The sequence below is a fragment of the Prionailurus bengalensis genome, chromosome B3, assembly GCF_016509475.1.
Source record: "Prionailurus bengalensis isolate Pbe53 chromosome B3, Fcat_Pben_1.1_paternal_pri, whole genome shotgun sequence".
NCBI lineage: Eukaryota > Metazoa > Chordata > Mammalia > Carnivora > Felidae > Prionailurus > Prionailurus bengalensis.
Window position 1 is genome coordinate 37,749,254 of NC_057355.1, and position 25,701 is coordinate 37,774,954.

General features: G+C 52.0%; 1 protein-coding gene across 6 annotated transcripts in view; it reads right to left on the bottom strand.

The window, feature by feature from the left end:
• Nucleotides 1–12,700: 12,700 nt before the first annotated feature.
• The window catches only part of MAP2K5 (mitogen-activated protein kinase kinase 5), a 273,046-nt gene continuing 260,045 nt past the window's right edge, over nucleotides 12,701–25,701 (bottom strand). For 4 of the 6 annotated variants that reach the window (XM_043555086.1, XM_043555085.1, XM_043555088.1 and 1 more), the window contains one exon: nucleotides 12,701–13,141. In XM_043555086.1, coding sequence (XP_043411021.1) covers nucleotides 13,037–13,141 — 105 coding nt within the window. In that variant the 3' untranslated portion in view covers nucleotides 12,701–13,036. The remainder of the gene's footprint in view (nucleotides 13,142–25,701) is intronic. The other 2 variants (XM_043555090.1, XM_043555089.1) reach the window with 1 other exon arrangement.

Sequence of the window (25,701 nt, forward strand, 5' to 3'; positions counted from 1 at the left end):
CTGGGCCGCAGCCTGAGAGCAGAGGTGTGGTCGAGGGGGAGGCAGGGGCCACCGAGCAGGCGCGAAGGTGCTCAGAGCTCCTGGCCCAGCTCCCTCTGGGTGCAGCCAGGAAGCCTGAGGCTCTGGCAGCGCCAGGACTTGCCTGAGGCTGCGCACTCTCCCCCTCGCTCAGAGGCCAGACCGGCACTCCCTACCGGGCGGAAGACTCCTAGCTCAGAAGGCGCAAGGAAGTTGAGGCCCAGATCCAGTTCTACTCACAGCTTGAGTGAGGTGGACCTTGACTTGGCCTCAATATCTCCCTACATCTGTAGGAAGGGCACACTGACCAGCATCTTTCGAGAGTGAAGGATTGGCCAATTTAGGAGGCTCAAGAGCCCTTCAGGTGAACATCTTTTTTCTGGAGCCCTAGGGAGTTGGGAGTGGGGGCTGAGGGCCACTGCTTGAATGTAGTATCCCAGAGCCAGGCGGCCTTGGGAAAGGTTTAAAGGTCATGGGGCCTGGTTCTGCTCATCCTAGGGGTTGCTCTGCACTTGGGGAAGCAAGTTAGGCTGGGAGGGCCTAAATGGGGAGCCCAGGACCAGATTTCTTTGCCCCAACCAGACATAGAAGCCCTCAAGGCCTGAGCAGAGGTATATGGAAAGAGGGTGGGTGAGTAGCTCAGCTGACCCCAGGACTCCCTCTCCCCCAAGATCTCTAATTTGGGTCCCTGCTCATATCCCAGATGTCCTCCCCGGCAAGGGCTTCCCTCTGATCAGCCCTAACTTAGCTACAAGTCTCTTTCCAAGGTCCTTAGCACAGGGGAGACTCTGTGGGCATGTAGACATTTCCCACCAACCCAAAGAAACACACCAAGAACATTCAACGGCACCTAGAGACTTACCCACAAAGTAGGCTGCGTTCACTTGTGTTTCCAGTGTCTGCCCTTCAGAAGCCTCTGAGCCGTCTCCTGAACACTACATAGGGTCTCCTCTAAACCTGCCTGCTTGCCTGGGCCTCATCCCTCTGTCTCGTAGTGTTTTATTTTCACCCTTAGATTGCTCACTGGTTAATATATCCTGATTAGTTCTTTGTGAGTGTTTTCTGAAATCTCGTATGGGAACGTTTTGTTTGCTATTGTATTCCCAGGGCCTAAAACGGGGTCTAGCACATAGTAGGTGCTCAACATGTTTGTTGAATGATTGAACAGCATTTGAGCGTAAAGGCTGAGAGCCCCAGCCCAGGTCCCAGTTGAGTTGCTGGCCAAAGTGATTGAATGGTATCCTTGGTGTCTAGAGGCCAAATGATTCTTCAAGAGTAAAAGGTTCTGTGCTCCCTGGTGATTAGATCTAGGAGGTCCTGGGGTTCCTCAAGGTTCAGGCACAGCTACTCAGGTAGAGTCCCCCAAGTCTTGTTCTCTTAGAAGGTAGGGATAGGCCCTGGCAGGTGGGAGGTGGGACAGCTGGCTGAACTCTCCCTGGTTGTAAGGGGCTTCCTTCCCAGGGCCTCTTTCACTCTGCATGGTGGGGGAGGGCTGGAAAGAGGACAGACTCTGGAGCCAGCAAGACCTGGGTTCAAATCCCAGTTCTGCTCTGAGTCTTTCAACCTGCATCTGTAGAGTAGTCATCTGGGTGTTACAGAGATGTCATAACGATTAAACAAGTGGCTGGGTGTGTGGCACGTAGCCAGGTCTGGGACTAGAGTGAAGTACCTAGGGTGCAAGATTTAAGAAGACATTCTCTTTCTGGGTCCTGGAAATCCTTTCCCTACTCCCAGCCCTGCACAAAGCACAGGGCGCAGAGAGGGTGCCCAGCACACACGAGTCTTCCTCTCCCAGATAGCCTCAGATCACTTCCAGACAGCTGCCTGAATATTGGTGGAGTCCAGTCTGCTTCCTGGGACAGGTCAAGCTTTGTTGAGGTATAATTCGCATACCACATAGTTCACCTATTTAGAGCCTACGATTCCATGGTTTTTGTATACTCAAAGAATTGTGCAAACATCACTTTTAGAACAGTTTTATCACCTCAAAGAAAAACCTTGTACCCATTAGTTATCACCCTACAGCTCCCCACCTTCCCCAGCCCTAAGCTACTGCTACTTTCTGCCTCTATATATTTGCAATTCTGGACATTTCATTTAAATGGAAACACATAATATGTGGTCTTTCGTGACTGACTTCTTTTGCTTAGCATAATGTTTTTAAGGTGCATCCATGTTGAGGCACAGATCAGTGCTTTATCCTTTTTCAATGGAATTGAATTCCTTTTCAATGGAATATTGCCAAATAATATTCCATTGTATGGGAATCCCATATTTTGCTTATCTGTTCATCTATTGATGAACATTTGGGTTTTTTCCACTTCTTGGCTGTATTGAATGAGGTTGGTATGAACATTCATGTGCAAGTTCTTGTGTGGTTGTATGTTTTAATTCTCTTTGATATCATCTAGGTGTGGAATTCCTGGGTCACGTGATAACTCTAGGTTTAACTGTTTAAGAAACCATCAGACTTTTTCCAATGTACTGTACCATTTTACATTCCTACCCGCAATATATGAGGGTTCTGGTTTCTCCACATCCTTGACAACACTTATTATTGTCTTTTTTATTACAGCTATCTTAGTGGGTGTGCTATAGTGTCTCAATGTGGTTTTGACTTGTATTTCTCTCGTGACTAATGATACTGAGCATCTTTTCATGTGCTTATTAGACATTTACACATCTTTTTTGGAGAAATGTTTGTTCAGGTCCTTTCCCCACTTTTCCAATTGGGTTATTTCTACTTTCATTATTGAATTGAAAGAGTTCTGTGTATATTCTAGGCACAAGGCTCTTGTCAGATACAAGTTTGGCAAATATCTTCTCTTCTATAATTTGTCTTTTAAGGGTGCCTTTTAAAAGCAGAAAAGTTTTTACTTTTGATGACATGATTTATTGGTTTTATTTTTTTGCCATTTTGGGCTTTTGGTGTCATATCTAAGAACTCGGCCAAGCCCAAAGTCATAAGATTTACACCCACATTTTCTTCTAAGCTTTATAGTTTTAGCTCTTACGTTGAGGGCTATGATCGATTTAGAGGTAATTTTTTGGGCACGATGTAAGATAGGGATCTAAATTCATTCTTTTGCATGTGGAGATCCAGTTGCCCCAGCACCATTTGTCGAAAAGATGAGTCTCTCCCCATTAAACTGTCTCAGCAACCTACTGGCTTTTCGGGTCTGGCGAAATGGTTATCCTTCTTTCCCCAGGAGAGATGGGGTCTTCCCAGAGAAGAGGTGCTCCCCCCCCTCCCCCGGCCTCCTCCTTCTGCAGCTGTAAATGGGAGTTCTCCACAACCTCTCAGGAATCAGGAACCAGTCTCCAGCTAATAGTGTTGAGGCTTTTCCCCTTTCCCCATTGATGATTCACTTCTTCCATCTGGCTCCTGATGTGTGTGGCCTGTGCCTCTTTTACTACGTCGGCCTGGGCTGGAGTGACTATGGGGTGTTCTGTCTCTCTTACCGAGGAGTCCTCAGAGAACATAGCCTGCATCTGACAGGGAGGAAGCAGCCTTCACCTCAGGGCAGGTATGGATTTAAATCTTAGGGTTACTGCTTCCTGGTTGTGCGGCTTTGGGCAAATCACTTCACCTCTCTGTGCCCCCGCTTTCTCCACTGTGAAATGGCATGCTGGCATCATAGGGTTGTTGGGAGAACTAACTGAGATATGCCAAGGGCCCAGCACAGTGCCAGGCACACGGGGGGGGGGGGACTCGTTTCCTTAGTGGTATCACTGGAAACAGGAAGGGGATCTTGCTCCCAACACCACCGCTGCCACCCCAGCCCTCGTCCTCTCTGTCCCTTTACCCTGCTTTATTTCTTCACAGCAGCTGTCCTCACCTGAAGTTATGGCATTCTTTTTTGTCTGTCTCCCTGCTGGAACATGAGCTCCTGGCTCCCAGCCGTGTCTCCAGCCCGTGGCACACAGGAGGTGCTGAGGAAGTATTTGATGAATAAACAGTGTCTCCAGTGCCTGCAGCGGGTCCTGCTGGGGGATCAGAGAGGCCCCGGTGCCCAGATGGGTGAAGCCCCGTAAGGGCCCAGCCTCCAGGGCTCAAGGAGGGGAGTGAGCTAGAGGTCTGAGGGAACCTGCCTCTTGAAGAATAAGAGGTGGTGGTGCTGGCTGCCTGGCACCGGGAGAGAGTGTGGGGGTGCGGGCTGGTCAGTGGGGAGGGCTGCTAAGGGTGGCAGCCTAGAACGTGCGCGTTGGAAACTGTGAAGGGATGTACCCACGGGAGGGTTCGTCCCACAGGCATTTGGGCAGCCTGGGCTGGAAGACGACGAGGAGACATCGTTTCAATTTCCTAATGCTGCTCTAACAAATGACCACAGCGTTTTAAAAACAGCACGGATTTATTATTTTATAATCCTGGAGGGCAGAAGTTGGAAGTGGGTTTCCCTGGGCTACAAGCAAGGCATTAGCAGAGCTGCATTCCTACTGGAGGCTCTAGGGAGAATCCGTTTCCTTGCCTTTTCCAGCTTCTAGAGGCCACTTCTATCCCTCGGCTCCCGGTTCCTTCCTCCATCTTCAAAGCCAGTAGTAGCCTGGCATCTTCAAATCTGACTCCGCCTCTCCACTCCTGCCAGTCTCTTCTACTTTGAGCGACCCTTGTGATCACACTGGACTGACCTGGATAATCCAGGATAATGTGGGGCGCCTGGGGGTGCTCGGTCGGTTAAGTGTCTGACTCTTGGTTTTGGCTCAGGTCATGTTCTCACAGTTTCATGGGTTGGAGCCCTGCATCAGGCTCTGTGCTGGTAGTGTGGAGCCTGCTTGGGATTCTCTCTCCCTCTCTGTTCCTCCCCCACTTGCACTGTCTCTCTCTCAAATAAATAAACTTAAAAATAATCCAGGATAATCTTAAGATTATTTAAAGGTTAGTTGGTTGGCAACCTTAATTCCCCTTAGCCATGTTAACATAATCTATTCATAGTTTCTGGGTATTGGGAAGTGAATTTCCTTGGGGGGGGGCTCTCATATTTTGCCTACTACAGAGGGAGGGAGGCAGGCAAAAAAGTGGGAAGCCACAGGGACTGGGGAGTGGGTGTGTGGGGCTGTATGTGTAAGTGGGGCAGGGGTGCCTGGGAGGAGGAAGCCAGCCCTTTTGTGCATGTCCTGGTCAGCATCAAAGATGACTTAATAATGACACCAACAACCCACGAGGTGGGTGTCATTATCCCATTTGACCAATGAGGGAACTGAGGCTCAGAGAGGTTAGGTATCCTGCCCAGGGTCACACAGACAGTCACACAGACAGCTAGGATGTGGGCCCAGGTCTGTGTGACTTCAAGCCCATGCCTTTCATTGCCACATTCCACCATCTCCCCCCTAGGACTGCCAAAAAAGGGCCCCGGAGGCCATGGGGTGGAGGAGAAGGGCGCCATTTGCATGTCAGAAGACTCACATTGAAGGCTGCCTCTCTCACTGCCTTCCTGACCAAGGTATTTAAAATATTTTTAGGGGCGCCTGGGGTGGCTCAGTCCGTTAAGCGTCTGACTTTGGCTCAGGTCACCATCTTGCAGTTCGTGGGTTCAAGCCCCGCATCGGGCTCTGTGCTGACAGCTCAGAACCTGGAGCCTGCTTCGGATTCTGTGTCTCCCTCTCTCTCTGCCCCTCCCCCACTTGCGCTCTGTCTCTCTCTCTCAAAAATAAATATTAAAAAATACAACTAAATATCTTTAAAACAAATTATGATTACAACAATAAGGAATCTGAGGAGTACCTATACCCCGTCACATTGCAGCATCTATTGGGATCTTGTTCCCAGGAGGCAGGAGGGCAAGGCCACCTCACTGAGTTGGCTGTAGCCCTGCCCTTCCCCCTCCATTTATTTAACTGCTATTTCCCCTGAATCACCTGAATGCCCGGTGCTTTTACCTCCCCCCCCGCCCCCCTCCCCACTCCTGCCTTCCTGGGCTCTCACTGGAATGAGGCTGATGGGTAGGGTAAGAAAACAGATAAGGATAGCACAGCGAGGCAGGCACTGATGGGGGCTCTGGGGCCACAGGGGGACAAGTCTGTCCACCCCCCTACCCCTCCCTCCTTGGAACTGCATTTCAGCCCAGCCTTGGAGGATGAGTAGGAGTTAGTTCAGAGACAAAGGGGTCATTGGGAAAGGTGTCGGGGCTAAGGGAACAGCCTGTACAATGGCTGGGAGGCAGAGAAGACTGGGCTCATTCGGGGAGCAGAGCATCACCTCCTGTGATGGAAACGTGGAGCGGGAGACAGAGGCGGGGTGATCATGCTCCGCCCTTGCAGGGGTGCTGAGAGGACCAGATGAGGCAAGGAGAGGCTGAAAGCAGTATGCCGTGCTCAGCTATGCTGTAACAAAGTGTTATTTCTTTTCTTTCTCAGAACCGAAGTGATCTGGACCAGGGAACTCTGGGTACCCCCGTACCCCCTTTTTCCATCCTGCTGCCCTCACTGCTTTTCCCAGCGTGCACCCCCACTGCTTTCCCTACTATGGTCCCTCACCCCCGCCAAAGCTGGGGGAGGATAAAGAGCACATCCTTGGGAAGAACCTTCGGTGCAGCCAGACTTCCGCCGACTGGATGCCTTTAACTAAGTCTGTGGGCAGGAGAGACTTTTTATCCCTTGCAAGTTAATGCAAACTGTTAGGGAGATAAATAAATGACAGGGCTGCCGATGGACTGTTGGGCTCAAAGGAGGGAAATTTGTCTCACTTTAGAAGAAGGACCTGGAGGGCTCAGCCCCATCGACTCGTTCATTGTGCTGTTATCTGCCAGAGAGGTGGTGACACCACAGCAATTAAGACAAACTTTAGTCTATAAGTTCGTGCCTGCAATCTCTGGCTTCAAAACAAGACAAATGATACCGCCAAGGGAGGAAACAAAGTCTTTTTCAGACTCTGTCCAAAGTCACAGCAAATATTTGTAGTTGTTAGCAGAAAATTTGTCATTACGAGGCCTGGGCTCTGCCACCCCTACCCCTGCCCCACGTTAAAAGGCATCTCGGTGGCTTGCTTCAACCCAGGCTGCTTCCAGGACTCCGTCTGGCCTCCCCCTGAGGGGCCTCGCCCAACCAGCCCTGCCCCACCACACCCACCTGCTCCCCAGTTCATGAGCACCCCTGGTGGATCAGGGACACAATGTCTGCCGGCCCAGCCTCACCACTGAAGGCTGGCTGACTTCCTCCCGCTTCCCGTCTGCTCCTCCCACTCCATGCTGGCAGCTCATGCCCACGGAGGACCCGGCTCGGGGACCAGGCCCTGCTTCTGACCACCTGGGCTCCCCTGCCAGCCCCTCCCCACATCCCCACACCTGCTGGCCTTGGCCACACGCACCTCAGCGCCGAGGCCGGCCGCTTCCCACCTGCTCGTAGTGGAAACACCCTGACCCTCAGTACAGAAGTTAGGACATGGTCCAGGTACAGTCCTGAGAGTCCACCCGCCCCAGTGCAGTGTCAGGAACCGCTGGCCGCCTGGGCTGTGGAGAGCTGTCAGCGCTGGCTCCCGCCTTGTCCTCCGGCTCCCACTGCTGCACAGCCTCTTCCCAGCTTGCCCGGCGCTGCCCTCCCCCTCCTCCCTCCCCCGCCCCACGCCCACAGGACTCCTGTCCCCTGTTCTCTCTCCCACCCTCCCTCTGCACCGAGAACAGAGGCTCCCACCTTGATAGGGCCCAGACTTAGCTAAAGGATGAAGCTCTAATGGGGAATCTGAGTAGTCAGTGGGACAGACCTCTTTGAGGTGGCATCATGGCTCTCTCTGGGCTCCCCCAGCCAATGTGGAGGCAGCTGTCCATCCCCTTCTTTTATTGTTTTATTCTATTAATTTTATTTTATTAAAAATTTTTTCATGTTTATTTTGAGAGAGAGAGAGAGAGGGAGAGAGAGAGAATGGGCAGAGAGAGAGACAGGGAGAGAGAGAATCCCAAGCAGGTTCCGTGCAATCACCACAGACCCAATGTAGGGCTTGATCTAATGAACCGTGAGATAATGACCTGAGCCGAGATCAAGAGTCGAATGCTTAACCCGCTGAGCCACCACCCAGGTGTGTCTGCTCATCCCCTTCTGACCAACCTGTGTGATGGACAGGGTCCGGGAGAGCTGCCAGCCTGCCTACCCATCGCTCCTGGGATGTCGCTTTGAGGTCATTCTCCGGCCTTCAGTCGAGGGTACACAGACCTGGAAGCATATGCCTTCCTGAAAAGGTGCGGGCATGTTCAGCTGGAACACAAGGCCCTAGGTCCTTGGCCTCCAGACAGGGCCCCTGCAGCCATCCTTAGCCAGGTTATTCAGCCCACCTTGCACTTGCCTGCCCATCCCCTACTGAGGTGGGTTCCTGGCTGGAGGCTCTGGGTCATACTGCTCTGGGCCACAAGACATTGTCTAAGCACATCTGGGAAGCAAGGATCCCACGTTCCTCCCTCTGTCCCCATTGCTTTTTTGGAGGATCTCTAAAGTTCTGGGATTTTGTAACCTTTATTTCACAGTTGGGAAAACTGAAGGACAGAACCAGGAAGGGACAGTGGGCTGAGTGCCAAAGGGCCTCCTTACCTCCAAGCCAGGGCGGCAGCACCTGTTTCCCAGGGTGACCTGGGGACCCTGCAAAGATGCTTCTGTCCTAGAAACACTCCCCTTCAGGCTCCCCTGAGGGTCTGAGAGGACGGAGGCTGCATCTAATGGGGTTCTGGTCTCCAGGAGGCTCTGGTTAGAAGGCAGATGGACTTTACTGAGGGTTGGAGCAAGAGGCCAGAACAGGACAGTGACAAGTCCTGGGGAGAGGGGGCTGCCCCAAGGGCCTGGGACCTGAATACCCCCTCCTTCCATTCTTCCAGCCTTCCCTCCCACACCTTGGAGCACCTTCCCCCTGCCAGCCCTGGCCAAACCCCGGGGAGAGGAGTCAGACTCATCCCTGCCCTGGAGGGGCTCACAGACTGTACCCAGAGAAGGCTTTAAATAAAGAAGCTTCCAAGAAAAGGTGCCATTTGAGAGGCCTGATGGGAGGCATGGGAGTTGGCCACATGGAGGAGGGTGGGGGAGATGGTTGGGGTGACATTCTGGGCAGAGGGAAGAGGGGATCTGCAAAGATCCCCCTCCAGCCAGGGGGGAACGTTGCAGGAAACCCCCCCAGTAACTGCCCAGTTCCCCATCTTCCCAAGGCTTTGAACAGAAGGAAACTGAGACCTTGGGGGCTGCCCCAAGGCAAGGGCTTTCATCATGGGGTCCAGGAGTGAGAAGGCTCCATGGGGTCCAAACCTTGGTTGTGAACAAAACCTGTGTGTGGGCATGTGAATGCACGTAATTCTGGGACAGAGTTTGTTACTTGCTTGGGATGCTCGTGGGGGTAACCCAGGCTCCAGAATATCAGGGCTGGGAGAAGCTCCAGGATTCAGTGAAATCAACACCTGCATCTACTGAGGAGGAAACGGACACTCAGATGGAGACGTACTCTGTCCAAGTAGCCAGAGCTTCAGTATGCCCTCCAGAGCAGTGTCTCCCAGCGCCATTGGGGGGCGCTCTGCCTGTGCGACCTGGGGGCTGGTCACAGAGCAGATCCCTGGGCCCCATTCCCCCAGGTACTCTGTGCACCAGTGTGTGTGTGTGTGTGTGTGTGTGTGTGCAGTCTCTGTGCTAGATGGAGGATGGAGCACATGTGTGCGGGGGAAGCGGACTTCCAGAGCTGTGGCTAAGGGTGGGGTTCTGAGTTCCAAACCATGCTTTGCTACTTACTTGCTGGGAGACCTCAGGCCATGTCTCTTGGCCCCTCTGTACTTGTTTCCCCATCTGTAAAATGGGCAGATTAATGTTACCACCTACCTCACAGGACTGTCGTGAAGATGACCGTCGCAGTAAGCCCTCAGCATGGGGCTGGCATGGAAGGCCTGCTCGTTTTCTCTACCTCCCCTGGCTTCCGATTTAGGCATGACAGGCTTGCTCGGTGCATCTTCTCAAAGCAAGGATGAGCATTAAGCCTGGGTGGTGTCTGGTTCACATTCTGGGGTGGTTAGACCCCTCTGGGGAACCCCCGAGCTTTCCTCACTCCCTGAGCACCTCTTCCTTGGAAAGGACCTGGGGCCTGAATGCCCCTCCTTCCATTCCATGCAGCCCTCCCTGCCCTGAGCACTGACTCAGGGAGCAGCAGCCTTGATGGCCTGGGCCTCATCCAATTCTGTGACCTTCCTAGCCCCAGGCAACAGCAGGTGCTCAGTAAGAAGATGGGCGCTCAGTTTGAGGCTGAGGGGCAGCTGGAGGCCGTCACCACCTTGAAAAGCGTTACTAAAAGTACGACTCTGATCCTGCAGGAGAAAACAAAATGATGCCTCATGTAGGGTGGCTCCTTCACGGGCGACAGACTGAGCATGGGCTGGAAATCACAGGCCAGCCACTTCAGCCATTCGGCCAACAAACATTCACTGGGCACCTGCCAGGCTGGGCTCTGTTCTTGGCACTGGGGATACCGTGTGAAGGGAACAGATCTGAATCTCCGCCCTTGTGGAGTGTACATAGGGGGCAGGAAGCGAGGAGATGGCAGATAAATTGTAAAAGCAGTGGTTTATCACACAGTCACAAATGCAGTGGAGGAAGATGTGTAGGGAAAGGGAACAGGAGTCCCAAAGAGGCTCGGAGGGCTGCAATGATATATTTAAGTTTATTTTGAGAGAGAGTGCGCAGTGGGGAAGGGCAGAGAGAGACGAAGACAGAGAATCCTAAGCAGGCTCTGCACTGTCAGCGTGAAGCCTGATGCGGGGCTCAATCTCATGAACCGTAAGAGGATGACCTGGGCCAAAACCAAGAGTTGGACGCTTAACGGACTGAGCCTCCCAAGCACCCTGGAGGGCAGCAATTTTCAATAGGGTGGTCAGGCAACTCAATGAGATGCCATCTGAACATAGCCCTGATGGGTGTAGAGGTGGAGCCACGTGGTTATGCGGGTGAGAGTTGTTCTCACGCCAAGTACAAAGGCCTGTGTTCCCTGGCATACCAGTTGCCTATACCTTATCAACAAAATAATTGTGTTCTGGCTCAATGCAGCATGAGCTGCGCTCCCACACATGGTGATACAAGGATTCTGGCTCCTTCCACGTGTGGCTCAGCCCCTCCCACCACAGCCATTTCCGACTGAGCAGGAGAGAGAAAATGTAGTGGAGAAGGCACCTTGGCACCTACCTTAAACTTCTTGGCCCTGAGGCAACATACAGTCTGTTCTCTCATTCTATTGACAAGCGCTGGTCACGTGGCTCTCTTAAATGCAAGGGGTACTGGGTGACGTCCTCCTGGGCTGGGCAGGGACTTCCCAGCAACAGCCCTTCACTGTGGAGGGAGCGTGAACCTCCCAGGGTCTGCTAGATGTCTCTGCCGCAGCCCTGAGTGGGGAGTGTGCCTGGATGTCCAAGGATCAGGGAGGACACCAGGTGGCTGGAGTACGCTGGGGGTGACCGGAGTTGAGGTCAGAAATAACGGGGGCAGGGGCCCCTGGGTGGCTCAGTCGGTTAAGCATCCGAGTGGGCTCGTGTCATTATCTCATGGTTTGTGAGTTCGAGCCCAGTGTTGGGCTCTGTGCTGACACCTCAGAGCCCGGAGCTTGTCTTTGGATTCTGTCTCCCTCTCTCTCTGCCCCTCCCCTGCTTGTGTGTGCGCTCTCTCTCAAAAATAAATAAAACATTAAAAAAAAAAAGGAAATTAATAGGGGCAGACTGTAGGGTCACACAGGCCATTGCTGGGTCTTTGGCTTGTCCTGTGGGCAAGCTGAGCTCTGCTGGAGGTTTGGAGCAGGAGAGGGCAGCGATCCCCCTTGTTTTCACTGACTCCCTCCAGTGGCCGTGTGGCAAACAGACTGCAGGGGCAGGTGGGAGTGGGGAGCATGGTGGGAGGCTGTTGCAGGGGTCCAGGTGTGGGGCCTGGGGTAAGGACAGGAGTGGTGGAATTGATACATTTTGAAGGTAAAGACAACAGTCTTCCAGGTGGGCTGGATGTGGGGTGTGAAGGAGAAAGGAGTCAAGGCCAAGTGCCAGCATGTTAGCTTGGGTGCTGGGAGTACAGAGGTGCCATTTACTGGGACGGGAAAGTGGTGGAGGTGGCTCTGAATGTGTGTGTGGTGTCAGGAATCTGCTTTTGCGTGTGGGAGATGCCACTCTGACCTGCAAGCGGAAACCCAGGCCTCTCTGAGTCTCAGTTCCTTGCCTGTAAAATGGGGGTAACCACACTTACCTGGGCAGGAAGATTCCCGGAGAGGATGGCTGTGAATGGCCCGAGATGAGTGAGGTTCGCAGGGTGTGGGGTCAGAGGCAGTGATGGGCAGCTTGCTGGTGGAGCCGGAGGTGGGGCGCGGGAGTGAGAGATGGGAGAAGGGCCTCTCGGAGCCACTCAGGGCCTTTTTCTGACTCCTGGTCTCCTGCTCCCTCCTCACCCACTGCCCCAGGACAGATCAAGGTGTTGAAGCCGGTGGGATAGAGAGTAGGACAAAAGCCAGTCTGGCAAGGAGCACACTACGGGGGTCCTGGGGGTCTGGATCTATTGCTGGCTCAGCTACTCCTTCCACGGGACTTGGTCTGGGGACCCCCATGCCTCAGTCTTTTGTCTGTCAGATGGGCTGGGCTGTGGGCCTCCTCATAGAACATCTGGAAGCACTTGGGGTGCCTGCAGGTGCCCGGGGAAGGGCAGCTGAGTGGAGGACCCTCCCCCACCCCCCACAGTACCACCCGCATGTGGGGAGGAAACCACAAAGCAGTAATATCTTTATTCCCATCAGTGACGCTGACAGGGCCTGACCCTTTACAAAGAAAAAGGTTAGGAAAAAGAGGGGCAGGGGCACAGGAGCCTCCATTCTTGATGCCCCCACCCCTCTGCCCACCCCCAGTCAGTGCCTCCAGACCAGGAAGGGCAAGGGCTGGCCACTCTTGAGGACTCCCTATGCTAGCCCATCTGCCGGCGGAGTTGAAGGTGAGAGCAGGGAAGCCGGGCCCAGCAAAGCTCTTCCGGTGCAGACAGCAAACGGGGCGCAACAGGTAGGCTGTCCCCTTGGTGACCAGTCCTGGGCTTTCAGCGCCCCTCTGTGGCGTCATGGGGGCCCCTGTTGATTCCGCCTCTCTTCCAGTGCCCTGCACACCCACATGGACACCACGGTGGCATTTCCGTCATTGAACTGCATGATGAACGGGTGGCCCTGTGGAGGGGAGGAGAGGCTGTGACACGCATTCCCCAGACTGCTTCATTACACTCAGCAAGGCCTGTTCTCAGCCTAGACCCTTTTCTTCTCCGCACTAGCCCTGTGAGATAAGGAGGACAGCTACGAACCCATTTCTCAGCTCACTGACTGAGGCCGGTGGCGGGGAGGTGACATGTCTGTCTGCAGCACTCGCTCACTGCACGGCTCAGATTCTGCCTGGTGCTCGCCTACTTTCTCCTGAAAGCTGCCCTCGGGTGAGGGCCTGTCCCATGTCCACACTGCCTGGCCCCACATCACCCACACCACTCCAACAGCTGGCCGGCCAACGCCTGGCTCCCGGGTTTCCAGTGTCCCAGTCCAGCTGCTGCCCACAGATCAGAGGATCCTCTCGTCTGAAGCTACGCCAATCCCTTCTAGTGTTCTTTGTCTAAGGCTCTCTGAACAAGTCCCAGTGCGCGAGTGGAGGGAAGGCCAGTGTACCAGGGCAAGGAGCAATATGCTGGTGGGTGCAGATCACTCTGCTTCCTGGTGACAAGTTGGGGGCTCGACTTTGGAGGGGCCGGTACTGTCTCTGCATGGCCTGTCTGGGGCTCTAACCTACTTAGCCCATAGGCAGGCCAGGTTATATTTAGCCAGTCCCTTCCCGTGCGGTCCTGAGGAATCAAGATTCACACTCACAATCTTATGGCCTCCTAGGAGTTCCCAGGGAAGGTCAGAAAAAAGTAGTGGCAGTCAAAGAGTCACCTTGATCACAGGCCAAAGGTGAAAGGAAAACTGAAAGGCATGCTCTTCCCTCCTCCTTACCAACTGGCTTCTTTGCTAAAGAACACACATAGGCAGCTTCCTCCTCTACCAAAAACATAGCCAGAGACCCAGGGAGCCACAGTGGGTGGGCAGAGGTGGCGGGAGGCTCCTTGCTTCCTTCCCTGCCCCCCACCTCCTCCTCTCCCTCCCCTGCAGTCTTCCAGATCCAGCTCCCCTGCACCCTCCAGCTTTCTGAGTCCTTCTTGGGCCCCCCTCACCTCCCCACTGGTGTGAGCTGGGCTCCCAGCACTGCTTTCCCAAAATACCCCAGTCCTGACCTGCAGCCCTGGGGGTAGCCAGCCGCTGGCCACACGTTTGAAGCTCCAAGCTGCCTTAAAATGAGCTCATCATGTGGCCAGGAGGGATGTGGGCCCAGGGCGCGATGCCCTGGGTGTCCAGACCCCAGTGTCTGCAGGAGTGACCCAAGACCAGGCCAGGGGAGGGAATGGGGTTGCCTGGTCAGACCTGAGATGTCTCTGGGGACAGGAAGGAAGATCATCGAGGCTTCCTTACCCTGGACTGATGTCACATCCCCTTTGCTGGCTTTCCCAATTCAGGCAAGGAAAACCGTCCCCAGGAGCATCCTTCATGGTCTGGCTCAGAGACATACAGAACACCGGTGGGGGTGCAGGGAGGGAAGACACTCAGCTTAGAGGGTGCCAAGGACCCCCACCCCGGGGCAGGGACTCACCCAGGCCATCACGGAGCGCGGCCTGGAGCCCAGTCAGGCGCCTCCTGTGATCTGCTTGAGACATTCCATGGGGCTCCCAACACACCTGTGGGGCGGCCGAGGGAGCAGGTGCCCCTTGTGGGCTGCTGCTGGGTAAAAAGAGTGGGAGGCCAGCTTGGGTTGGTGTCCCGCAGGCAGCGCAGACCTGGGTTGGGGGCTGAGGCAGGAGAGGCCCAGGAGGGCCTCTATCTTGGCCCCCATTCGGAGTTCTCCCCCCTGCATATACGCCTACCCCACACCCGCCTTCCTAAATCGCTGCCTAAATAGACGGAATTCTTCCTGAAGTCCGAGTGTCCACATTTCCTTTTCTGGAGGCTCAGGAGAGACGACCTTGCGCCCTTGTGAAGAACAAAGGGAGAAGCTGTGCTCAGGAGCCGATGGGCCCCCTCCCCCCAAGCCCGGGGTAGCACAGTGTCACTTTCCCAGAATGCCCGGTGACTTTGGGGCCCATATGCTCCATCTCTGTTATCATCTGTTCGGGAACAAGCAGAGCGGAACTGCAGGAGGGGAGAGTGGAGGCATTCCTTCAGTTGCGGGCAGGCTGATGGCCGCACTGCAGGGAAGCATTTGCCCAAGTGCCCTGGGAGGCGCAAGGGGGAGGCGGTGGCTCTGGCAGAGACTTTGCCCCTTTCCCGCCCTCCTCGGCTGGGAGGTGACTCTCGCGTCCCACGGATCCCTGATGCTTTACCCCAGCCTGAAGGGAGTGACCTGGACAAGTGGTCTTGTCCCCAGCTGCCGCTGACTGGCTGGGGCGGGGGGGGGGAGATGAGTGGAGGAATCATAGAGGGAGGCAGAGAGGACAGAGACAGACGGACACGGAAGGGGAGACCCATCCGGGCCTGCGACGTGTGAACTCGGGAGCTGTTGGCAGTGTGGGCCACTGTAGGAGTGAACATACCAAGAGAGCCGGTGTGTAGGAAATGAGAGCACAGAGAGCAGCAGTGGACCGGGGGGCCGCGTTCCCGGGGGCCTGGAGGCAGCTCTGCTCGCAGGGCCCGTGAGCACCTCACGGTTCGTGCGAGAGGCACTGAGTCATAGGTGGGCGCTATGATCTCCACTGTACAGGTGAGGCAATGGAGGCCGCTGGCTCGTGGCTGACATGCCTGGGCTCCCAGAGCTGGGGCTGGACCACAAGTCTCTGTAACCCAGGCCCATCATCTGGGGTTCTCCTAGGCTGACCTGGGGTGTACAGAAGTGGGAGAATCAACACCCAGATCGCGATCCCCCTCACCTCATCTCTGTCACGATTCAGTCCCTCCTAGACAAAGGTGGGCCTCAGGCTGTGAGCCTGAACTGCCCCAGGTCCTGACCTCCATCAGCACTGCCCCTTGGACGCACTGGGAGAGTGCTTGCTCTGCCATGGTGGCAGGTCACTCTCACTCGACTCCCCCTATCCCCATCAGCCTGTGTGGGGAAGCAGGGAATGCCATCATCCCATTTTACAGAAGAGGAAACTGAGGCCCAGGGAGGGAAGTGTCTGGTTAAGTGCTGGCGCTGAACTCCAGTCTTCTGGTTTCTGTGCTGGTGTGTCTCAGGGCTGGACTATGTCCCCTGTGACCCGGGTACTTCCTCTTTATAATACAGCGACCCTCCTCCAGCCCCATGACATGTGTGATGCAGGAACTCCTCATGAGTTTAACGAGCAAACAAAATTCGATGGACAGTTCTGGGAAAAGCAAGAGAATCACTCAGCCACTGAAGTGCCTGGTTCCCAGGTGGCTCCAGACAGGCCTGGGCAGATGCTGGCATAGCCAGATGCTCTAGGAGTCCAGGCAAGGCCAGACGCTGGAGCTGGATGGAAGCTACACCCTAAATAACACTGAGTCCAGCACTGTGGATAAGTGCGCTGTACCGGGCACTCACCAAGGGCTTTGGTCCTGATTTTCCTAAAAAATCATGCTTACTCTGGAGGTGCACAAAGCTATGTGCACCCACCTTCCAGATGAAGCAACAGACACTCGGGGACCTGTCCGAGGTCAGCAAAGCGACCTGCACGCAGCTTGTCAGGGGCATCCTGCCCCGTCCCCGCCAAGGTGGCCGGCCCAGGCACCCGGACCTCTGTCCTCCAGCCAGAAAGTATGTTAGCAGCCACTCTGCAGGGGCTGGCAGGGCACGTGCCAGGCGGGGACTGCGGCTGGTCTTGCTGGCCTTGTCACCAGCGGTGGGAGCCACTCTCATTTCCTGGATTCTCTCAGGGCCAATTGTAACAATTACACTGGTGAGCGTTGAAGTATTATGGTCCACAAACTTCGCCACAGAAAATGGAGGCACAATGAAGGCAAAAGGATGGGACTGCAAGAGGTAGGATGACCCCAAAAGTGGGACCTGGGGGCGGGGAGTGAGAGGGACGAGCCAATGGCAGCCAAAGACGGCTGGTGTTGCCTGGTGCAGACGCGGCCGCTTGGGGCTGAGAAGGGATCGTGCTGGTGCAGCTCGGGGAGCAGGTGGAAACTAACAGCTCAGGAAGAGGAACTGTAGTTGTTCCTGCTCCTTCAACTCGGCAGAGTGACCGGTGTTTTGCCAGAGTGTAACTCTCTGCCTCTGTAACAATGTCCCTGCTTTTTTCCCATCGGTTTCATTGTGATGAGATGCCTTCCTGACAGCGGGGCGCTCCAGAGACCCTCCCACGTGGGCAGCACTCTGCCCTCTGCCAAGGGGGAAGGGAGACGGTGGGTGGCAGGGAGCCAGGGGGTGGTTAGTGTGCCCACTGTGTGGGTGGGAAATGGAGGCCCCGAGCCTGCAGTGGGGGTAAATCCTGCCTGAGGCTCAGGCGTCTGGACTTCTCACGCTCTGCCCTTAGCTGGGTTTTGACTTTCTGCCCAAATGAGAATTTACCCATTTGAGTCTTCACACTTTGTTCTCTTGTGTAATTTCCTAAAGAGCATCGTGCATTTGAATCCTTTAATAATATGCAGGTGTGGCTGCAATGCCGGCACATAGTAGGCCCTCAATTAGTAGCAGGCCTGTGGCACGACAAAGTCACTGCGTATTGTGTGTGTGTGCATCTACTCGTCAAGCACTTGCTATGCGCCTTCTGGCTGCCTTACATCTGCACATGGCCTTGAACCCTCCCAACACCCTCATTTACAGACAAAAGAAACTGAGGTGCCAAGAAATGTGACATGGGTCAAGGTCATAGAACTAGAAAGTAGCAGACTTGGGATCTGCATCTAAGACTCTCTTGTGTCATAGAGGACATCAACTTCTGTGCTCGTAGAGGTCAGGCACAGTGAGCTCTAAATTTCTACTTTTTAAAAAGAGTATCTTGTACTTCATAGGTGCTCGACAGGTGATTTATTTTTTATTTATTTTTATTTTACAGAGAGAGAAAGGGGGAGAGGGGCAGAGGGAGAGAGAATCTTAAGCAGGAGCCCGATGGGGGTCGATCCCATGACCCTGAGATCATGACCAGAACTGAAATCAAGGGTGCCTGGGTGGCTTAGTCAGCTAAATGTGAGACTTTATTTAGCTCAGGTCATGATCTCGCAGTTTGTGAGTTCGAGCCCTGCATTGGGCTCTGTGCTGACAGCTTGAAGCCCGGAGCCTGCTTCAGATTCTGTGTCTCCCTCTCTGTCTGCCCCTCCCCTGTTCATGCTCTCTCTCTCAAAAATAAATAAACATTAAAAAAAAAAAAATCAGACACTCAGCTGACTGAACCACCCAGGCGCCCCTCAATAAGTGGTTTTTAACTGGTAACTGCAGTTAGGGTGCCAAAAAGGCATATGTGTCCCTCCCCTGTTCAAAGTCCAATGTGTTAGGCACTTCTATTCAAATAGTTTACTTAATAATCAGCAACTCTAAGCATTAATAGTATCTCCACTTTATAGATGAGGAAACTAAAGCACAGAGAGATTGAGGAACCTGCTCAAGGCCATACAGCTTCAATATGGTGTTGTCTCCAGAGCCCATGCCCTCAGCCATTGTGTTGTCCTTTGTTATCAGTGCCAGAGCTGGAAGATGGTGGTATCCACCCTATAGGCCAGCCTGCCCTCAGAGCAGAAGCTGGATGGTCTATTTGATAACCCCAGCTTCCCTGCTTCTCCATTCCTTCTCCTTGGGTCTAGGCTCCAGAGAAGCAGGAAAACTAAGGTCCAGTGTCTGGAAACTTTCCAGGGCTACAGAGACCAGACCCTAGAGGTAAACAGAAAGAACAATCAAAAACAGGATGTCCAACAGCAGGCTGGACTCCAAACTGGAGATCTCACTCTATGGGGCCTTTGTGTCTCCTCTCAAAAAATGCCACCTCTCCCAGACAGAACTGTGCAGACACCTTCGTCCTGACCTCTCTAGAGAACACACTTGCTCTGCTATGTGTTACCATCATTTGAACCCACTTTATCCTAACACTAGACTGTTAGGATAGTCTAGGATAGACTGTTAGGATAGAAACCACTCAAAAGCAAGGCAATACTAATCGCACAGCAGCCGCCAAGAAAAGGGAGTTGGATTGACTGGTAAGTTATGGCATCTCCCCAGGAACCTGATGCCAGGCTGAGACGCATCACAGGCTGGGGTGGGAAGGCCTAGCAAGAAGGCTCCACAAGCCGAGGCTGCTCTAGACTCTAGGGGGGGCCTCTCTGGACCACAGGACTCCCCTCCCACAGGGCGAGCCCCCGACCACCAGGCACTCCTCTCCCACCAAGGAAGCTGCATGGAAGAGAATTCCGGGGACCCATGAGCCTGCTGAAACAAGCAGGCCCAGCCCAGTTACACTTCAGCCAAGTCTAAACCAAGTAAAGGCTGCTTGGGTGGGCTGGCAGGGGCAGTCTTGGGATTAGGTGGGGCCTGTAAGGGGTGACCTGAGAGGCTTCAGGGGCCCCAACGTCAACACACTGCCCAGCACTCCACCTTTCTTTGCTGGGCCCGCAAGCCTTGCCTGAAGGCTCTCTGCACGTGCCTTCACGGTTCCAGCCCTAATGGCAGGGCTAATGCTTTAGTCTCTTCTCAGCAATAGTGGAGGAGTGGTAGACGGGACCTCAGAGACCAGTGGGGCCGCAGGATGTGAGGTGTGTTGGGGCTTCTACATGTTTCATTCAAGTTGTTAAGAAATATTTTCACTATATTCGTAATTAAAAAATAACATACGCAGTCAGATGCTTAAGTCAACGTGTCACACTGAATACTGGCAATCCATCACCACGGACTGTGCTGTTAGCTTTTTTTTTTTTGCAGCTCTTGGAGGAAAGTCAGTCTGCTTGTCAGATCGGTGCATATTACTTAACTTCTTATCTGTGGGTTGACAACTAGGAGGGGCTGTTCTGGTGCACTGGCCTTGGAACACACTCAGGGCTGTGATGTCCACTCACACTGTAATGATCCATTGGGCTGTGTGAGTGGCACATGGGAGCCAGGTGCACGGAGCCCATGAGGTATGTCTGCCCAGAGACTGCCACGCGAGGCCCAGCAAGGGGGAGAGGGTCAAGGCTGCTCTGAGTTTCTGATGGTGTCGGTTCCAGTAGGTTCTGAGTACCTCTTGTCTGACCTACAGATTTTGAAAAGCAACTCATATGAACCGTTGCTGGTCACTCGCAATGACTAAGGTTCGAAATAAAAGTTTTCTGCTCCTCCTTTTTTAAAGCTTCTCTATGGGTTTAACTGACGCCTAAGTTGAGCAGGCAGCCGGGGAAATGAGGGTTTCCGTGATTCCGTGCTACTGAGGCAAGAGCAGAGAGAAACTGAAAGCTGATGGCAATAACATTGTAACTGTCACCTACGAGCCCAGCTCTCAGATTTTTGTGTTCTTCAAGAGAGGTCTCATAAATGACTTTATAAAGAAGTTGTCAGCAATGAATACTAATACATTTATGCTGGAAAAACCACCCTCTTTTCTATATTGAGATCCTGCGTTAATTTTACATCGTAAAAAGCATTCCACTGCTAAAGGTTCAAAACTACATATCGAATCCCTACTTACTGAGGAGAGAAGTTCAGCTTAGAGAGGGGAATGACTTATAAAAGGATGCACAGATGTCTGATGTCTGTGCACCTGCTGACAAGTGGCAGGGCAGCGGGCAGACTTTATACTATTAATTACATGACATAATAAGTCACAATCACCCCTGGGGTCAACTCTGCCTTTCAGGCCGGGCATGCCAGGCTGGTCACCAGGGGGAGCTGGGGAGAGAGGTGGCTGGAGGGGAGACCCATGAGGGACTCAGCAGGGAAGAGCTGAGGTACCTCAATAGAAATCCTCTCTGTCCCTGTGCGGGGTAGCGCAAGGAGCCCTGTACAAAGAGTCAGCACACCTTCTCTTGTTGTCCCAGAGTGATGGCTTGGGAAGGGCCACGATCGCCTGACTGTAGAGGAGAGACTAATATGGGGGGGGGGGGGACTCCATTCCCCAGGCTTCATCATTCCACCAGAAGGACTTCTGTTGTTACTACTTTCCTGAGCCTTGCCCCCACAGAGAAGGAATGGCGACACTGGGAGGAAGGACTGAGCGTCATGAGCTCAGGGGTCTCCTGCCCACCGGAAGGGTGTGTTCTGGTCTGACCTCTTATTGGAGAGGCCTGAGGTTGCTCACCCCTGGGACTCAGTAAATTCCCAGCAAGGCCACTGGGGCCACAAGGTAATAAGCACATCGTTTAATCCAGGTCTTCATAGAAGTAAAGCTGATACTTTACTTTCTTTCCACCATTTCCTGAGTCCTGTTTCCCAGCTGGTTTTGAAGATAAGGACCATGTTTGCTGACCTCCTCACTCCCGCCCAATACCACTGCACTCTCTTCCTCTTGGGGTGGGTTAAAATAAGGACCAAACAAGATCGCCAGCCCACAGACACAGGCAGGCAGTGTGAGGGGTGGTTATTACTCCTCTGCATAGAACACTTTGGGGGTACAGCCGCAAGATGAGGGTGTGAGCCTGGTTTCTGTACAGCTAGTGTGGAATCCGCCTGTTTACCTAGCCTGACTTTCTAGAATGTGCTTTCTCAGCCTCTAATTTCTAAAGCTTCTCCCTGGGTGGGGGTGAGAGGGGACCCTTCCAGCCCTTCATTTTCGTTTAAGACCTAAGAAACAGTTTGCAGCTGTGACATGCCATTTCAATCAACCTTCCTGAGTTTATTCTTCACAATTGCTACAGAAATAGATGTTCCTCCCCAAATATTCAATTATTAGCAGCAAATTGCTTACCTCTAGCCATCCTACACTATACACAAACAGCTAAGGGGGTCAAGGAGCTCTCCACCTTTCATCTAAGCAGATCTATGTGCTCCTACACAGAGTAATTGGTCAGAAAATGGCCCATCGAGAGAACTAGATGTTTCCAGAGGTCTCCATGAGTCATTCTAGGGCCTGTACGGTGTGGTACAGGGACAGGGCACAGGGTGACTTCAGAGGGCCATGGTGAGGGGGGTAAACATGCAGGATGCCAGCACTCCTGAGTCTGTGTCAGAGGAAGCTGGCCCATGTAAGTGGCAGAATGGTGCCTCTGGCCCATTTAAGGGGGGCTGTGGTGGCTGTCTGGTAGGGAACTCAGATAGGGCTGGGGATAGGATGCCGGCTCCCCAGGCAGTTTAAGGGTGGGCAGATGCCCAGAGGAGTCAGGATCAGAGGGTACCAGAGGGAGAATGGGGGTCTTGCTCCAATAATGCTGAGGACTCTTGCCTGAGAGGCTGAATGCGTAACAGGTCCAAGCAGTGAATATGGGACCATTTACCGATTTCTTGATGTTTAAGGTTTGTCTTTTGGGATGACAGCTGTGTGGTGGTGGAGGTTGAAAGCCTCAATGCTCAGAAGGCTGGATTTTCTCGCACCCCTTTTTTTTCTTACCTCTTGAGATTCGATGTTTGTTTGGGGACCTTTGATGGGTGTGTGCATGTGCTCATGTGTGTATGTGTGATGTAGCTTGTGAGTGTACAAGAGGCAGGAGGTAGGCAATGAGAACCAGCACAATTTCTGGTACACAGGGGGAGCTCAGTATGTTTGGAGTGATTCTAACAGTCAATGAAGAGACGATGAGAGACAAAGACAGCCTTAAAGCCTTCCTTTTACGTGGCCCTCACCCTGGCAGATAAAATGGAACAGTTTTAAAAGGCATAGCTTAACTCATAAGAAAGAAAGGGAATCCACAAATGCTAACAATGAAGAGGGAACTGAAAACCAGAATTTTAAGTGAGTGGAAGTCTCGTGGCTTTACGGGGGCTACTGGTTCCAGGAATGTTGTCCTGGCAAGTGTGAATAACTAAGCAGAAACAGGAGACAAGGTCCCCCAGAGGGCTGGCCCAGAGACCCTGAACAAAGCTGAGACTACAGAAGGGGTGAGCTATAAAAAGTCTACACATCAGCATAGGGGACCATAAGGTGGCTCTGAGTAGAGTCACCCAAGAAATATAAAAATGGGGTGGAGCCTTGTGTAGTTGGGGCCCAATATACTACCTCTGTAGTCTGAGAACCCCAGGTTGATAAACTAACAGAATGTTGATCTTGATCTAGTGATACTCTGGAATGTCTGTCAGAAGCATATGAAAAAACCATTCTTGGGCAATCATTCTGAAATTCAAGAATATCCACAGTAACAAACTCCACTCAGTATGAGCTTACAGTAAAAATTCCAAAGCATGTGAGGCACTAATTCGCCGTGGACCAAAATGAGAAGACAAAACACACACGGGAAGATGAGAGTTCTCAGAACTGAGGTAATAGAAAAATAATTGGGAAATGTAATGAAAAGCATACATTTGGAAAGACTAAAGACATACAAAAAGAAATTGAAGTACTAAGAAAAGAACAAGATATTATGAGAAAGAGAACAGAGATTTGAAAAAGAATTAAATGTAACTTATAGAAATAAAACATACAGTCACTGGAAAAAAAAAAAGAAACTGTGTATAGATGAGCCAGACAGTAGACTGGATACAGCTGAAGAGAGACTTAGTAAGCTAGAAGGATGGTCTGAGAAAATTACAGACAGCACAGTGTGTGTGTGTGTGTGTGTGTGTGTGTGTGTGTGTATATAGGCATACACACACACACACACACACACACACACACACATATATATGTATATATATATATAGGCTACTTTTTTTTTTTAATTTTTTTTTTCAACGTTTATTTATTTTTGGGACAGAGAGAGACAGAGCATGAACGGGGGAGGGGCAGAGAGAGAGGGAGACACAGAATCAGAAACAGCCTCCAGGCTCTGAGCCATCAGCCCAGAGCCTGACGCGGGGCTCGAACTCACGGACCGCGAGATCGTGACCTGGCTGAAGTAGGACGCTTAACCGACTGCGCCACCCAGGCGCCCCTATATAGGCTACTTTTTAACGTGAAAGAGAAAGGCCCAGAAAACAGACCAAGACAAGACGAGACTGGACATGTGGGGTTGGAGCAATATCCAGAGACAGCTGAAAAATTTGGGGAACCAATGAAAGACAGGAATTCTCAGATTAAAAAAAAAAATCACAATGATCTCCAAGTAGGATAAATATAAGGAAATCTACACCTAGACAAATTGTAGGGAAACTGCAGAATACCAAGACCAGAGATGTTAAAAGCAACCAGGGATAGAGACGTATTGCCTACAAAAGGTGGCAATTAGGCAGTCAGCAGATTCTGCCAGCAAGACTAGAAGCCAGGGGACAACAGAGGATCTTTAAGGTCATGGGAAAAATGGTCAAATCCGATTAAACTAACAATCAAAAATTAGGGCAAAGTGAAGGCAATCCTAAACAAAAACTCAATAGTTTTAACACTCCCAGACACTCTTGGACAGAGCTCCTAATGGAGGGAGCACAATGCAATAGGAACAAGGAACAAAGAAGTGGTGAACACAGGGATAAATCTAAATAAGCACTGATTATATATAAAATGACAATGATAGAGATGGCTGGTCTTAAGGATCTGAAAACAAGATGACAATGAAATCCTGGACTGTGGCGACATGTAAGAAGGAACTGATGAGACACCTGTAAGGTCCTTATATCTGGGGGGAGAAGGGCTATGGCAGAGAGTGCTGGCTGTCTCTCAATAGCCCTTCTCTCTTCCTCCTTCACGATACAAACCCTGATTTTAATGAGGAACACATACCCGGCAAAGCAACTGCACGCCCTGCCTCCTTCACAGCTACTTTTGGCCAATGCCCTGTGAGCACGTATGCTGTGTGCCAATTCCTAGGACTGTCCTGAAAAGAAGGGGCAAGCTTTTCTACCACCCCTTCTCACTCCTGCTGGCTGGAGCTCAAATTCCCCTTGGCTAGTAAAATGGAAAGAGCTGGCACACCAGTCTGGGCATGCTGCTTCCTGCCTTCTTTTTTTTTTATTTATTTTTTATTTTTTTTATTAAAAAAAATTTTTTTTAACATTTATTTATTTTTGAGACAGAGAGAGACAGAGCATGAATGGGGGAGGGTCAGAGAGAGAGGGAGACACAGAATCCGAAACAGGCTCCAGGCTCTGAGCAGTCAGCACAGAGCCCAACGTGGGGCTCAAACTCACATACCGCGAGATCGTGACCTGAGCCGAAGTCGGATGCCCAACCGACTGAGCCACCCAGGCACCCCCTTCCTGCCTTCTTTTACGTGAGGGAGAATACCCTGTGGTCTTCTTTAAGTTGCTGTTTTGTTTTTTTGTTTTGTTTTGTTTTTTTAATCATATGCAACTGAAACTAATTCTACCTACTGTAAAGGTAAGGCATTGAGCCTAAAGCTGAATACCCTTGTTTGGGAGTGTATATTTAGTAACTAACCTTAGGCTTTGCTAAATTAGATAAAAAATTTAGGGATAATCAATGAGAGGCTAGAAATGGAATGTAATTTCTAAACAAATGGAAAGAGTAAGAGGAAAAGAAACAAAACCCCCAACAGAGTGGGGAAAAATAAGTCAAAAAAAGTACTGTAGAAAGTACAAAATAGGATATTAGAAAAAAATTCAAGCATACCAATAAGCAATACATATAAACGATTAATTAAGAAAGTAGGATGATATTAAACACACCAACAACAAAATGCAGAGATTCATTTACAACACCAGAGCACAGAAATGAGAACAAAGGCAGAGAAAAACACACAGCAGACACACACAAACC